The sequence below is a fragment of the Pelodiscus sinensis genome, chromosome 31, assembly GCF_052426305.1.
Source record: "Pelodiscus sinensis isolate ZL-2025 chromosome 31, ASM5242630v1, whole genome shotgun sequence".
NCBI lineage: Eukaryota > Metazoa > Chordata > Testudines > Trionychidae > Pelodiscus > Pelodiscus sinensis.
The window spans coordinates 10,206,622-10,222,950 of record NC_143082.1 but is presented as its reverse complement, the minus strand read 5'-3'; the positions used below and the strand labels follow the sequence as shown (position 1 = coordinate 10,222,950).

Genomic DNA, 16,329 nt, shown 5'->3' with positions numbered 1-16,329 from the left:
GACTTTTCTGTAAAACTTTCCTGAAATGAGACTTGCTTTGAGAGAGAAATGAAGTTTGTCACATGGGTGGCTGGCATGTGTTGGAGATATGATAGAACTCACTTATATGGAGAATGATTTCTCACTTTCCTAGTGCATTAGAGAATAATACAGGTTCCTTGCCCTGAAGTGCTTGACCCAAATAAAAAATGGGGCAGCATTTCAGGTAAGGCAAGTTTTGGAATTAAGTCCTGTGGGCACCTTAAAGACTAACAGATTTATTTATTTGGTCATAAGCTTTCGTGGATAAAAAACATTTTATTGGGTGCATATTTTTGTAGATACAGACTAACCCAGTGACCCATCTGAGACTTGTCAGGAAAGAAAGAGTTGTTTTGAAGGAAAGGTTCTTGGTGCAAAGGTATCTTGATACAGGCAGTCCCCGAGTTACGTGGATCCAACTTATGTCGGATCCACAGTTACGAACGGGGTCCGTCTCCCTGGTCTCCAGCAGACCAGGGAGAGGAAGCAAAGCGGCGGAGCACGCGGGCAGCGGACGCGTATGGGCTGTCCGCTGCCCACGTGTTCCGCCGCTTTGCTCCCCGTCCCCCTGGTCTGCAGACCAGGGAGACGGGGAGCAAAGCAGAGCAAAGCTGCGGAGCCCGAGGGCAGCAGGACAGCCACGGCACGTCTGGGCTGTTCCGCTGCCCCCGTGCTCCGCGGCTTTGCTCCGGACGCCTGTGATACAGCAGCTGGGGCACTGCCAGTTGGTCCCTTAGCGCCGCTCTGGGCGCTACTGGACCAACCCGGCAGCACCCCAGCTGCTCTGCCCCAGGCATCCTGATTCAGCCACTGCTGGTCAGTTTCAGCAGCGGCTGAATCAGGACGCCTGGGGCAGAGCAGCTTGGGTGCTGCTGGGTTGGTCCAGTAGCGCTGAGGAGCGGCGGCGCTACTGGACCAACCCAGCAGCACCCCAGCTGCTCTGCCCCAGGTGTCCCCAAGTCAGCTGCTGCTGAAACTGACAGTGGCTGACTACAGGAAGCCCCTGCCCCGGGCTTCCTGGAATCAGCCGCTGATCAGTTTCAGCAGCAGCTGACTTGGGGATGCCTGGGGTTAAGTTGAATCTGTATGTAAGTCAGAACTGGCATCCAGATTCAGCCACTGTTGAAACTGATAAGTTTCAGCAGTGGCTGAATCTGGACGCCAGTTCCGACTTACATACAGATTCAACTTAAGAACAAACCTACAGTCCCTATCTTGTACGTAACCCGGGGACTGCCTGTACTGTGGTGCTATCATGGAACTGAAGTTCTACTTCCTTCACTATATCCTAAATTTCTCTCCCTCCCTGGTGCATTTCACCAATCTCATATTTGTAGACTTCTTTGTCCTCTTCTCTTGAGTCATCAATTGTGTGTTACGGGAAATAGTATTCCCAAAACTTCTTTTAAGAAGCAGCACAGAAAGCTATCTCACTCTAAAGGGAAAAAGAATGTTAAAACTGAAGTCCTTCTATTGTTCTACAGAATGAGATTGAAGCCAGTGAAATCAAGAGTTACAAGTCTGAGCAGAAGGAGAATGTTCCACCAAGTCCAGAGGACTCCATTTCCCATCGAGATCAGGAGAAGGTAAGATGTGCTCATATTAATCAGGATCAAGAACTCTCCTTGAAATGGAATCCCTTGCAGACACGCAACAGTCTTCTAAAAATTGACCTGTATTGGCTGATACAAATTATCTACATGCCGTGGGACTCATGATTTTGAGATTATCAAAATTTAGGATGTGCAAGAAGAGCACAAAACTTACCTTTGTGCAAGTCCTTAATTACAAACAGGCAAACTAGAGCTGTATTTATAAGACTCAAAATAAGAAGTCCTTTTGTGTGCAGGATATCTAGCTGTTTTTATAATTTTATAGAGAAGGGTAGTGCTTATAGTCTGTTTAAAAAATGGCAAATATTCTTGGTATGGCAGAAACCTTGAATTTCATAATGGTGGCATATTAAGAACATGGGAGGAAGAAGCATTATCTAATTGAGGTGGTGGCTGCTGCTGCTTCTAAATGATTTCTGACTTTGCTGTTGAGTCCCTAACTGAGCTTTGGGCTTTGCTTACACACTGAAATTTCTGATGATGTGCTTGAAGAGCCTCAGGTGAGAAAATTTGTAAGTGCAGAGTTCTAGGTGATAATGACTTCAAAGTGGGTAAGTGGTGATATTTTAGCCTGTTGTGGCATGGGAAAGCAGCAACCAAAAGGAGCCTTTTACAAGGTACTAATTAAACAAAAGCATAAAAAACAGCAAATAACTGCAGTATCTTAGAGACTAACAAATGTAGATGGTATCATGAACTTTCATGGGCACAACCCACTTCTTTAGAGTAAAAGCAGTTACTCTTTTCGTTCACTGTTCTGCTGTTGACTAAAACTCACTTTCTGGGTCTGGGCAAAATGCGGCCCACTAAGCCACTGGATCTGGCCCGCAGAGGCAGCGGTAAGCCCCAGGCAGGGTCCTCTGCTTGTCTCGCAGCCCTGTGTGCTGTGCAGAAACACAGCTGCCGGGCTTCCTTTCTGCTTCAAAACTGGAAGAGGGGGGAAGCTTCAGGAGCTGCCCCATCCCTAGCACAATCCCATTGGCTGGTTTCTGGCCAGAAACAAGCCAATGGGAGCTGCTTGTTTGAATAACTGGCAGTCAAGAAAAACCATGCCCCCACTCGTCAACTCAGTTATTCAGTGAAGCACATAGGCGGGCTGGCTGGCTGAGAAATGTTTTAAGCTCTGCAGGCAGGCAAGCAGGCTATTTTGACAGCTGGCAGGTAAGTCTCTTGGCCATAGCCTGCTTCTGGAACCCCAACCCTCTGGCCCCTTCCCTTCCCTCCTGAACATACCCAAACCCTTTGTCTCCCTCTTAGACCCATGCCCCCTTCCAGATCTAGCACTCCAATCTCCTGCCCCAGATCACAATACCCTTCTATCCTAAGTCACATCCCCAACCGCCCCTGCACTCCAGTCACCAGCCCTAGGTCACAACCACCTCCTTCACCCAAACTTCCTCCCAGACTCCAGTCTCCCCCCAGCATCCCAATCCCTTACCCCAAGCTCCCTTCTGCAACCACCCTCCATCGATATCATGGAAGAGTGTGGCCTTCGACCACTTTCCAAAATCTTGAACATAACATAAGAATGGCCGTACTGGGTCAGACCAAAGGTCCATCTAGCCCAGTAGCCTGTCTGCAAACAGTGGCCAGCGCCAGGTGCCCCAGGAGGGGTGGACCGAAGATAATGATTAAGCGACTTGTCTCATGCTATCCATCTCCAGCCTCTGACAAACAGAGGCCAGGGACACCATTTCTATCCCCTGGCTAATAGCCTTTTATGGACCTAACCTCCATGAAATGATCTAGCTTTTCTTTAAACTCTGTTATAGTCCTAGCCTTCACAGCCTCCTCTGGCAAGGAGTTCCACAGGTTGACTAAGCACTGTGTGAAGAAGAACTTTCTTATATTAGTTTTAAACCTGCTACCCATTAATTTCATTTGGTGTCCTCTAGTTCTTCTATTATGGGAACTAATAAATAACTTTTCCTTATTCACTCTCTCTACACCACTCGTGATTTTGGTGTAATAAGAGCACAGTATAGGAACCTAAATTGAACAGACCATTGTCTGGTAGTAGGATGATCATTTTGAAGTCATTGCAGGATAAATTTAGTGTCTGAGGCATGCCTATTTAATGGCACAAATTTCTGGAGACACAAATACTCAACAGAACCTTACTTGTACACTGATAATTCATGTGCAAAAAACCTATCTTGCACATTTCAAAGATTCAGTAAGAGTGTTTACTTTGTACTAGTAACACAGATCACTTTTAAACTATGCAGTGCTCATTAGGAAGTAGTATTATTAAAATTAAACCAGTGAAATGAACAAATTACCTTATCCAGACTTGTTTGTTTTCCTTATTAATTTCCAAAGTGAAATCCTTTGCAATAGGTCTTTCAGTCATTAACAATAGAACCTCACTAATTCACACTAATCTCATTATGGCATTTTAGTTCCTCAACATGTAAGTATATTTAAGCCCTATTTTATTGAACATAGAGAAAACTTGGTTAAAATATCGATATGGAACTTGCATTGAGCAGTTTGACCGCTTAGGTAAATTACTCTGTTACCTGAGTTTATACTAGGCTATGTCAACAGGTCTGTTAATGAGAGTGTTCTGTACTTACGAGTAGCAGCATGTGTGAGCTGAGCGCAAGGTGAAAAACAGTGAAATTCATAAATCTTTTTATAAAGGAGGATGTAGAAGACAGACAAAGCATGTTGGTTTTAAACTTCACAGCTTGTAGCTTTTATGGGTAAAATTTCAAAATAAACAGTTGCTTAGGCACCTATGTGAGGCCCCGAGGAAGGTGAGAAATCCAGAATGTATGCTTTGTAGCTAGTGTTAGCACTGTTGAGAAGTTCTTAGTCTAGGATGGACACTGTAAACAGACTTCTATGCATCTAGGTTTTCATAGGGGGCATAAGCTGTAAATGATGAGAGCCATCTGTCTCATACTCCTGCTTCAAGCATTATGCGGGGGGGGAGGGGGGGAGGGGAGAGGAACATGCTGTACAAGAGCAGTAAAGCAATGTCTTGAGCGTTTCTTCTGTGGTGGGAGTTGTGCATTTGTGGTAGTTAAGCACACATTGGCTTATGCTTTTACAAAGGCAACCGAAGTACATATGAACACATGTCTGTCAGGCCATGTTGTAGCCAGACATGAATCCCCATTTTAACATCCATCTTTGTCTGCTTGAAAGCATGCAGGGGGCACAAAGCAGAAAAACAGCATGATCTTTGAAAACCTTGGAGCAGGAGGTTCACATATGCTGGCTCAGTGACCATGGACAACTGTAAGCAGAGATAAGAGGGTGGTCAAACTAAGAGGCTGCACAAAAGTGCCCTCGACTTAACCCATATTGATATAAACACACAGCAGTCCGGCACTCCTAATTTAGCTATCTTCCTCTCTTACAAGTGTAAATTAACTTGAAACTTGTTTGTAAGAACTGGCGCCACAAAACGGACCAGTACAATTTGGCAACTTAAGATAAGAGAATACGGGCCCCCAGGGGTATAAAGATGAGTCCAGCAGCACACCTACTCTGAGTTTCAATCTACCACCTATCTGCTGGTCGGGTTTGGTGTTTGACCTCCCGAGGTTCCAGAGGGGACGCCCACCTCGTATTCGTCTTTCCGAGGAATTGAGGGACCGACCCTGGCCTGACACGCTGGAGTCGAGAGGCACAGAAGGGGGTAAAAATTGTACCTGGATGTGGTCCTTTAAGAGTGTGTGTGTGTGTGTGTGTGTGTCTACACACACACACACACACACACACACACACACACACACACACAGTGTTAGAGCTCTTTAAAGATTAAGCTGTCACTTGGTACCATTATTTCTATTTTCTCTCTTGACCTTTTTCCTGTAACTATTTTTAAGACTTATATATTTGCTAGCATTTAAGGAATAGAGCAATAGCCATTGTAACCATATGATTTATAAGCTTCTTTTAATAAACCTGTAACTGTTTAAGCTTTAACCTGACTCCTTCAGTTGCTGTAACAGAACCAAGCACAATTTAAAAGAACGTCAGTTGGTCATAAAGGGACAGTCATAGGAAGAGCTTGGGCGTTTGGATCTGTGTCACTCCCAGGTGACTGGTCCGTTGGGGCACCTTTCAGCCTTCCTTAGGCTGCCCGCTGCGAAGGAACTTTGTGTTCTAGCAGCTAAAATCTAAGGTGTAATAAGCTCTTCCTATATAAAGGGGCGTCTGTTGGCCTGGTGGCCACCCTCTGCGACGGGACCCCGGTCCTAGCAGTAAAGACACGGACGTTAAACCTTTTCTCAGAAACACACACACGCACACACTGCCCTGACCGTCGGCTGACACGTGTGGCCTTTTTTTTTTTTTTTGAATGCTGCTTTATATGGTTAATTGCCCACTATTTTGTTACTTACACTGGGATTATCCCTTTATAAATTTAAGTGGTAAACATTTCTTTTGTAGGTTTTCTTGGGTGAGAAGAGTCTGGGTTTCCACTCTCGTCTTTCTGAAGATGGCACCGGTAAGGACTGCTTCTCCTAATCCAATACAAAGTTGGCAGGTGGATGGCAGGATGGGTGGGCACAGTCTACCTGTATGCCATTCTTATGTCAAGATCAGTTTGGCATTAGAACTGTAGCTGCTTGAGTAAATGTCAAGCTTCCCATTTAATCCCAGAGATCTTCTGGTCAAGATTGGATTTCATTTAACTTTAGCTTTATGAAACCATCTGAGCATACGAACTCAGATCCTAACAACCATAATGGAAGCCCACTCACACTATCTAGGTGCTTTCTTTTAATTTTGTAGGACAATAAGCCAGGTGTTGGGTTCAAATGGCATTTGTTCAGGTCCCTGTAATGGTCAGCTCTTGTTTTATAAACTTCCATTTCCACTGGCTTAGAAATTAGCTGTGGAATTTGCTGATTATGAAAGCTGTCATATGTTGGCTCACAAGGAACTATCTTACTCACAAAATTGTGGTTCTCTTTGTTTTTTAAATGTTGCTTTTGAATACAGTCATCTTTAAAACAGTCTTAATTCTTCAACTTTTGCAATCCCTTCATATTCTTGGGATTTTTCCAATAAAAATCTTGTGCTAAAACCTCAGCCCAGCTCAAGGCCTGGGAATTTTTATCAGATTTATAACTGTAGTACTGAGACAGCATTAATACTTGCTTTTTAAAGGCTTTTCATTTAACCCTGGCAGTGCTGTTCCCCTGCCATTTGGACTTAGTGCTCAGGGCCAAATATAGCAAGTATTGTAGCCAACAGATGAGTCAATAAATATATTAGTATTAGCTAAGAGGCTAAATACTTTCTAAAGGTACTTAAGCACATGTTTATAACCCATTCACTTCAAGCTTATTAAGCGTGTGCTTAGCCACTTTATTAAACTGGAACCATATTTCCCAGGAATTAGATGCTAGCTTCTCAGTATGCACTGCCCAGTATATTCCTTCCACATAGCCACTCACTCAGTTTGATAATTTCAGTCGTGAACAAGATAAGAGTAAATGCATTTGCTTGTGCTAGCACTAATGCTTTAATCATTCACATTTAGCAACAGAACTTTAAGCCTTTTTCTGTCATACTTGCAATATGGGCTTGCAAGGGAGAACTTCCTAGGAGTTCCTTGTGTTTTCTTTTTTTTTTAATTAATTTAACTTCTCCCTTCCCCAGTTGAACTAAACTCAGAGAGTGAGTGTGAAACCAAGAGGCGTGTCTACACAAAGCAGCAGAACACTGATTCCAAACCAACGAGCCAGACTGACACCTTGCCACCAAAAGCAGTGAAGGTACAGTAATTTATTTCCTAAGCATTAGCAAACGTTACTACTTAAGCAAATCTGACATAGAATCAATCCAGCCTATGAATCTGTTAGCATAAGCTCCCCAGGGAGTGCAACTAATTCCTCCGTATCCAAATTTTCTTCAGCAAAGAGCTCTTAAACTTACACTTTGCTCTACAGTGAAGTCTCTCTCTTAGCATCTCAAACTCCTGCTGGATAGGTTTGGAGAATTCAGAATGGAAAAGTATCTCCACGCAATTTTAATTCTCTAAAGATGGAGCTGCTGTATTGAAAGGGCAGTGTTCCACAGACAGCATAGAAATCCTAACTTGCTTCTGGGATAAGAGGAGACGTTTGAGTACAGAAGTCTGGACGTAGGTCTTCAATTGACAAGCTCCAGCCTTAAGTCAGAGTTCCTAGAGTTTTTTTCAGGTCCTTACGCTAATCTTTAAAGCCCACATTGGGGCATGGCTATCTACCGTCTTCCCATCAACCATCTTAGCAGCTGCAATCAGAAGGTATTCATAGCTGAAGAAGCTCCGGATATAACTCCTAGGAGACAAGCCCTTACATGTCATAGAATCATAGTGTTGAGACCTCAGGAGGTCATCGAGTCCAATCCTAACTAAATCAACCCAGCCAGGGCTTTTTCAAGCCAGGACTTAAAAACCTCCCAGGATGGAGATGCCACCACCTCCCTAGGTAATCTGTTCCAGTGCTTCCCCACCCTCCTAGGAAAATATTTTTTCCTAATACCCAACCTAGACCTCCCCCCACTGGAATTTGAGACCATTGCCATTTGAGACCACTGTGAGAATCCCTTCCACTGGAGAAGTTTCTTCCCCCTGTAGAGTGCACTATGCTGCCACTCTTTACTTAAGCCTGCCTTCGGTAGTGATGGCTGCAGACCTGCTCATTACTTTCAGGCACGTGAACAAGCAAGCACCACCCCCATCACAATGACTGTAGCTGAGGATGCAATGGCAAACTTTTTGGGTAGGGATTTATTTCTTGCTTCAAGGCACAGAGATAATACAATGATGGGCACTTTTAGTAATATCTCAGTAACATGCACACTGTGTGACAAAGTCTCATCCCTGCTCTGCTACAGACTTTCTATGTTGGTCTTGGGCACATTGCTTCATCACTCTGCAGGTTTCATCTGTAAAGAGGGGTAGGTCTTCTAACAGGTTGGACTTTCCTTGTCTGGCACCCTAGGGACCTGAGTGGTCCCAGATGGGGGATTTTGCTGGACCATCGGAGATGACTTCTGTGTCCCTCCCGACCCCCTGCAAGCCCCACCCCTTTCCCAGTCACTCCGTCCTTCCTCCCTGGCTTCCCGGCTGGGTTGTGCACTTAGCTTCCTGACCCCTCACCTCCTGCAGCAAGGTGCTGTGCCTCTGCAACTGCTGCGCCCCTGCCTTTTAAAAAAATGTAGTTAGAGCCCCTACATTTGAAAGGCAGAGGTATAGAGGGGAACCTGGGGCAGTCCCTACTCCCACCAGGCAGGGGCACAGGTTATTACTAAATTTAAAAGGCAGAGGCACAGAAGTCAGGATCCGACTGCTTCCCCCACTGTGCCTCTCCCTCCCCTGTGGAGACGGTACCGGGGAGCACTGCTGTAGCTTTTAAGCTGGTTTCCCCCAGCACCGGCTCCTGTTCTCCCAGCCCCCTTGCTGCCTGTGATGCAGAGGCAGCAAGTGGGGGGAAGCACCTAGTCAAGTAGTGACTCAACTACCTTATAAGGTAGTTGACTAGTCACTTACACCCCTAGTTGATATTGCCAGACCAGAGGTGCAACCTATATTTAAGATGGTAGCAAGAATTAAAGGGGCACTGTAATGGATATGTGAATATCATAGTGTTGTGAGCATCTCTTCGGAAAGGCAAAATTTTAGCTGGCAAAAAATGCCTTTAGGATCGTGTAACTTGGAGGGTATTCAAGTGCATGTTCATATGTAAACTGCTTATCCTTTAAGTTTATGGTGCTCTGCAGATTCTTTTGAAATAAGAGCAATCTGTTCATATTGCTAAAACCCAGATTTGATCTCTACCTTCATGAACAGTTGTTGCTATAGTGTTTAGAGAACAGCTCATATGCTGCTGATTTCATGTAAGGTTCTTCCTATTTCTCTTCCAGCTTCTGTTTCCTGCTCCTGGTTCCTAATATCTACTCCTGCCTTCTGCTTCCCTCTAATGTGAGCTCAACTCTTGGCTATCTCTCCACCTTTTTTTTTTTTTTTTTTTTTTTTTTTAAATTAACTGGGCTTCACCCTCCTCCTCTAATAGTTTTGTATAGTAATGCCTAGAAAGGAAAAATTTCTCTCTGCACCCCCAAAACCACCTCTTCAGCAGCCACAAAGGGGTCACTGAGTACACATGTAAGTTCCTCCTTTGAGATGAGGATGTATATTGCAGTAACACTTGCACTGTGTAGTGCAGCATTACACATCTGTGGTCTTGGGAAAGAGGGTAACTTTTTTATGGGTAAGCAAGTTATTAATGCCTCATTGCTCATTGTGGCATGGGTGGATGAGTAGATCTTAGTTTGGACTAGTGAACTTCATTGGTATGTTTTAGAGATTGCACTGACTCACTTGCACAGAGATGAGAATTCGTGCACAGAGTCAGTGCCTTGAAGTTCCCCTTTAAAAAAAAAAATCACTTGAGTCTCTGGGAGTTCTGAAGCTTCTGTCAGGCTTTCCGAAAGGATTAGGCCCTTTAGTGTCATTTCTAATACCTAATACCAACGTTTAAAGTTTTCATCTCTCTGCAATCTAAGTGCATGTTACACTAGAAATTCATTAGGCCATTTGCTAGATATCATATGTAAGAGTAAAGTTGTGACAATCTAGATGAAGTCGGCTCTCTTCAGCAACCTGACCCTCCTCTACCATAACCTTCCATTTTTAACCATGTCATTTTATTTATAATACTAACTAGACACCAACCTATATAATTGTCCCCTGTGGTGATGCTGTTCCTGCTTCCATAGCTCTTAAATGTCATATCCTTCTCTTAAAGCAGAGGTGGGAAATAATTTTTGCAGCGGTTGCCACTTACAGAATTTTGCTACGTGGTCATGGACTGGTTCCAACCCCCCTAGGTCTGAGGAAGAAGGGGGGCGGGGGACTGGGAACTAACCTCCCCCCTAGAGTTGTCCGGGACTAGAGGCTATTACTTCAACACAAAAGGGCTCATGGCTCCTAGCCCTGCTGCTATCGTGTTGTCTGGTAGCTGGGATTGCTGCAACTACTTAGAAAGCTCACAGCTCTGGCCCCTTCCAAGATAGAGCCTGAGCTATGAGCCACTTAAATAGGATCCTGCTGTCTGAGCCCCCACCTGGAAATTCAGTGGCACAGGCAGCAGGATATAAATAAAAAGCAGCCAGATATAGTCTGCGAGTGGGATCCAAGTGTTAGGTGGGCCAGATCCAGCCCCTGGGTCACATCTTGCCCAGCCCTATCTTAAAGGCTTTTAGTAAATTTGTAGTAGAACATGCCATGAACAAAGCTGACAGTATCTATGTGGGATTTTCTGTAGCCCTTGACACAGGCCCTCGGTCAGTGGTTCTCAAATGTCTCTTTCCCCCATGGATCACTTGAAAATTTCTGAGGGTGTCAGCAGACCACTTAATGATTTTTTTCCAAATTCACTGTTAGCAAAGTATTATCAAGCAGTTTGCATAAAAGTTCTATATAAAAAACTCCTTAATAATTTAATGCTGCTTTGTTCTACAACTAAAAGCACACAACTCACATTTTAATATCAATGGGAGTCTCTCCCTGCCAGCATAACCACAGAACTGAGGCTGGGGAAGAGGGCTGTCTCTCCCTGACAGCTGCAACTCTGGAGCTGGGAAAAGTTGCCTCTTTTTCTCTGAATGCTGCAGTCCTGCACATCCCAAATTCCCTTCACCCCCTCTTCACTGCCCCCTTGCTCCCCAAAATCGCGATCTCACTTTACGTATGAGGGTCCAGCATGGAGCCATGCCTGAGAGCCACTAATTACGTGGGCAGCCCTATGTTCTTTTACGTGCGGCTTCCCAGGTGCGCACCTTAGTAGGGATGTAAAAGTGTAGTCGATAAACCGATAAGCATCAATTTATAGGTTAATGCTATAGACTACATGCATTCCGTTCCCCCTCCCCCCCACTTGCCAGTAAATTTTTTAGCAGGCTGGCCAACAACCTGGCTTGCAATGGGTCTGAGACCTACCCCTGCTGCAGCTCTGCATTTAAAGTGTATTAGGAGCCGGGCGGGCGGGCAGGCAGCCTAGCTCAGTTCCAGCTCATGCTGGGTCCACGAGCTCAGACCACCCCCTAGACAGGGGCTGCTGCCACCCTGTGCCAATGCCGCTGTATCAGAGGCAGCACCACAGTGCAACAGGCAGCCGGTCCACAAGGGGAGCTGGTTTTTAAACTAGCTCCCCTCGCAAATCAGCTCCCGCCTGGCACCCTGCACTGCTGTCTGTGATATAGTGGCAGCAGTGCAGAGTGGCAGGGGTCTTCTCAGGAGTGAGGCCGGAGCGCACTCGCTTCCAGCCCCACTCTCGGGCTATAGAATAGTCGACTAACCAATAAGAATTCATGAGGTTACTCGACTATTCAATTAACCGATATTTAACATCCCTACACCTTAGAGGGAGCTGCTTGTAGACCACAATTTGAGAACCTCTGTACTAGGCAACTTTCTGCCTTATTGCTAGAAAAGCTGTTGCAATAAGGTTAGTCCAGAAGGGCCAGCTTCGTTTGGATATTCAGCATGCCATTTCCTTTTTATTAACCCTCCCATATTAAGTCAACTCGAGTTGGTGTGTTGAGGAGGGAGGAGCGTCTGTGGTGGACGTAGAATATGACGTCCTTGATGCTGTCAGGAGATGCATTCTGAGGTTATTCCTAAGTAGCACAGTGCTAACATGTAATACTCACTCGTGTTAGATTTATCCTTGCAACATTTCTTATCTCGTAGGATGCTGCCTCTTATGGACTACACACAGTTACTAGTCTATCAACATCTGGGTTAACTTCCACTGTCAATTCTTGGCTTTTGTTTTACCTTAGAGGTTGTGATATGGTATCAGAGAGGGAGAATGCACAGTAGGCTCTTGCTATCACATCAAAGCAAAGGACCTGTGTAATATCTGCTTTACTCAAGTAGGGTGCGGGCAGGGCACTCAGGGAACTAACATCAGAGCTGTCAAGCATGAAATATTAAGTTGTTTCTGAGAACACTAGAAGTCTTGGAGAAAACCCAAGTCAAGTCTTCTCATTAACTAGTTCTTATCCAGTTAACAAGGCCTCTTTTCTTCCCTTAGAAGTTTCAGTTGCCAGCAAAGGAAACCTGTGTTGCATGTCAGAAGACAGTGTACCCAATGGAACGCCTCTTTGCCAATCAGCAGGTGTTTCATATCAGCTGCTTCCGCTGTTCCCATTGTAACAGCAAACTCAGGTAATCCGTGCAGAGAGTAGTGTATTGAGTGTGTGGCAGTCCTTTCAAAGGAAAGTCAGCCTTCCTAAAGCATTATAGGAAGCTGAATACAGTCCTGTGTAAATATTCCTCTTGAGATGAAGGCAGCTGTAGTCTAGTTGATTGAGGACCTCAGAGTCAGTTTCTCCTCCCAGCTCAGCTCAGAGTAACCTTCTGAATTACTTTGGACATGTCATTTGAATTCTCCATCCTTGTTTTTCTGTCTGTAAAATGGAGCTAATACCTATTTGTTACAAAGATGTTTGATCACTTCAGAGGAAAACCTGTAGAAATGCCTTTTTATATTGGGTAGCACCTTGCCTGTGGTGGCACCAGTCAAAGTACTGTAAAGCTTTTTTCTAAAATCTTTTGGGGAGATTTAATGCCAAGTTTTTCAGTGATCTTGCTAAAATTAGGGCCTTAAATCAGTGACTGAGACATGCAAAGTGCTAACATTCTGTTTTCTTGAACAGTCTTGTAACATATGCATCTCTGCATGGAAACATTTATTGCAAACCTCACTTCAATCAGCTCTTCAAAGCCAAAGGCAACTATGATGAAGGTTTTGGGCACAAACAACACAAGGAACTATGGGTAACCAAAACTGAGAACGAAGAATCCTTGGAGAAATCTGGCGACACTGTAAATACAACAGAAGGCCCTCAAAGTCCAGGAGTAGAGGATGCCCCAATTGCAAAAGTGGGAGTTCTGGCGGCTAGCATGGAAGCAAAAGTGGCATCTTTGCCTGAAAGGGAAGAGAAACCAGCAGAAACGAAGAAACTGAGAATTGCCTGGCCACCTCCATCAGAGCTAGGTAGTTCAGGAAGTGCTTTGGAAGAAGGTATCAAAGTATTTAAGCCGAAGTGGCCCCCAGAAGATGAGGTGTCCAAACCAGATGTGCAGGAGGATGTAGACCTAGATCTTAAAAAGCTACGAAGAACATCCTCACTGAAAGAAAGAAGCCGTCCATTTACAGTAGCGGCCTCATTTAGAACAATGTCTGTTAAAGGCCGTAGAACAGAGAATGTGCCTTCTCTTTCCAAAGCAGACAGGGTTATGGTAAAAACAAGTGAAGAACTAGACCGTGAAGCAACGATGGAAAGAAAGCAAAAGGAAAAAAAAGCTGAGAATGGTAACATCCTTAACACTGAAGAAAAGAACAAAGAACGGGAGGAAGAAGAAAGACAAAGTGAAGTACCTGATATCAAGGCATACAGGGAAGAGAACATGGTACAGAATGGTATGGAGACAGATGAGGAAGAAAATGCCACAGCACAGCAGCCATCTCCAGATGAAGAAATATTTTACTCCAACTCTCCTAAACGTCTCAGTGTATCGAATGTGGTTACTGGTGAGGAATTACCCGTTAATCAGAATAGCAAATCCAGAGATGATGGGTTCCGGGAAGGTGAAGATGTGGAAGATCTATCTGTGGAAGAACAGATCAAGAGGAATCGTTACTATGAAGAAGAGGATGAAGAATAAATTGGTCTTTCACTAGAAAACTTTCTGCAAGGTGCTGGGCCTTAAACTGGTGTGTTAGCTTTTAACAAGCATCTGCCCTCTGTGAAAGTGATGCTATACTATGTGTTCATACATTAGAAAACAGAATATACAGTTGAAGGAGAAAAGTACCGTAGAAACCTGCAAAAATCATATCTAGCTGTATGGAAATGTTTGATTCCTTGGTGTGAGAGAGTTGTTCCTAAATCAAGTAATCAAAACTCACAGCATGAGAACACTGATCTATTCTGTACTCTAGTCACTGTTGTATTTCTTTGTTTGTGCTTTGGCACTTATTCCAGTAACAGTAGTTTGCAGGATTCCACTGTGCTCCACAGTGGAATTAAACACTTTCTATAATACACTATTACCACTATGAATACGACTGTAGTGCTTGGGGACCAATTCCAAAGGGATTTGTGGGCCTGCTTTAAAAATTGTGACTGAATGCACTTTAATACATGTAAAGGGCACAGCTGGGATGTTTTCCTCATGAAAACACTAATTTTCTTTGTGCTTAGTGTTTTGCAACTAAAATATCTTAAGTACAAAGATGCAATGAGATTATTTTTTGATTTGCTTGCTCTTGATCAGTGGAAAAACTTCCTACTTTGCACTCTGCTCTCCTGTGTACAAGAGAGACTAATTCTAAACTGGAATTAATAGGTAGTACAGCCCTCTAGCTGACTAATGCACCAGCATATCCCTTACTGGAATAGCAGCAGTACAGATCCCATTGCTGGTACTCTTGAAGACAAGCCATCCCTTTCACGGAGTCTGCAGGGCATTAGTTTTATATTCCATGTGCATTTTTAGGTGATTTTTTTTCCTGCTTTACTCTTCTTTCACTTCTGATTCACTTAAAACTGCAAATAACATCTGTAAGGCCTTTTAACAGTTATTAAACCCTACTTGTTCCAAACTGCCAGAGACCTTTTTTTTAATAGCTACAATGTGATACTTACACATACAAAGTCTGAGAATCAGTGGGGTTCTTTCCTGGAACTGGATTCTAGCAAAAAAAAAAAAATTATTTAACAGTGTGGCCAAGAGGGGCTGTCTTAGACTTCTGGCTAGGGGCTCCCCATGAAGGCTATGCCCATTTGCTACATTTTAGTACTTTTTTAAAAACTTGACTGGATTGATTTTACAAGTAATTTGGAAGGGGAGGTATGGTTTATTCCTACAATAGTTCTTTCTCTGTACTATACAATTTGAGAATTGTCTTAACTATTTTAGAGATGTAAAATATTCTACTTCATTCCAGTCTTGCTACGTATGAAACATTTGTATTCAATAAAGCTTTGTCATTTACTTTGAACTCTAAGGCTGAAGTCTAATTCATGTCTTTATTTTGACTGCAGTAAGGCAATACACAAGATGACTTTTATTCAGATGAGTTGTTGATACTGGTATAGTCTCTTGGAATTGAATTCTTCATAATGTGATTTCATACCACTAGGTGACACTGTTGGCCCACTTAAACCAGTTGGAATGGCAGTACACATGCTTCTAGAATCTAGATTTAAAACAGGATGGATCAGAGAGGCAAATATCTGTGTTTAACCTTTTTCATTCTTGAGTTAAGTGCTTTTTCTCCAAAAAATGTTTAAAGGCATTTTCCTAGTTACATGAGCAGTTCTGATGGCAGGAGCCCTGTGACTAGTGGTAGATGTAAGAGGAGCTCCTTAAACAAGGGGCAGATTGGGAGAGCCGAAGAGGAAATACAGTAGGCAGGTAACCAGCAATAGTAAGAGAAGAGCCATTTACACAGTAGAGGGAGAAGTCTAGTAGAGCAGTTGTTTGGAGGAAAGACATTTAGCAGCTATCAAATCATGGCTGGCAGGTGGTGTTTGGGAGGGGGAGGGACTGGAGGAGGAAGCACACAGCCAGGCTAATAAGTTGATCTATGAGCCATTAATCATGTTGGGACTCTACAGTTAAAGAATGCATTTTTCTATTTCTTCTAAAATGCACTGGGCCCTG

General features: G+C 43.9%; 1 protein-coding gene across 3 annotated transcripts in view; it reads left to right on the top strand.

The window, feature by feature from the left end:
• LIMA1 (LIM domain and actin binding 1) overlaps window positions 1-15,664 on the top strand; it is a 50,754-nt gene extending 35,090 nt beyond the window's left edge. For all 3 annotated transcript variants that reach the window (XM_075902053.2, XM_089774724.1, XM_025188714.3), the window contains 5 exons: window positions 1,506-1,607; window positions 6,045-6,102; window positions 7,263-7,378; window positions 12,689-12,822; window positions 13,314-15,664. In XM_075902053.2, coding sequence (XP_075758168.2) covers window positions 1,506-1,607; window positions 6,045-6,102; window positions 7,263-7,378; window positions 12,689-12,822; window positions 13,314-14,325 — 1,422 coding nt within the window. In that variant the 3' untranslated portion in view covers window positions 14,326-15,664. The remainder of the gene's footprint in view (window positions 1-1,505; window positions 1,608-6,044; window positions 6,103-7,262; window positions 7,379-12,688; window positions 12,823-13,313) is intronic.
• The last annotated feature ends 665 nt before the right edge of the window (window positions 15,665-16,329 follow it).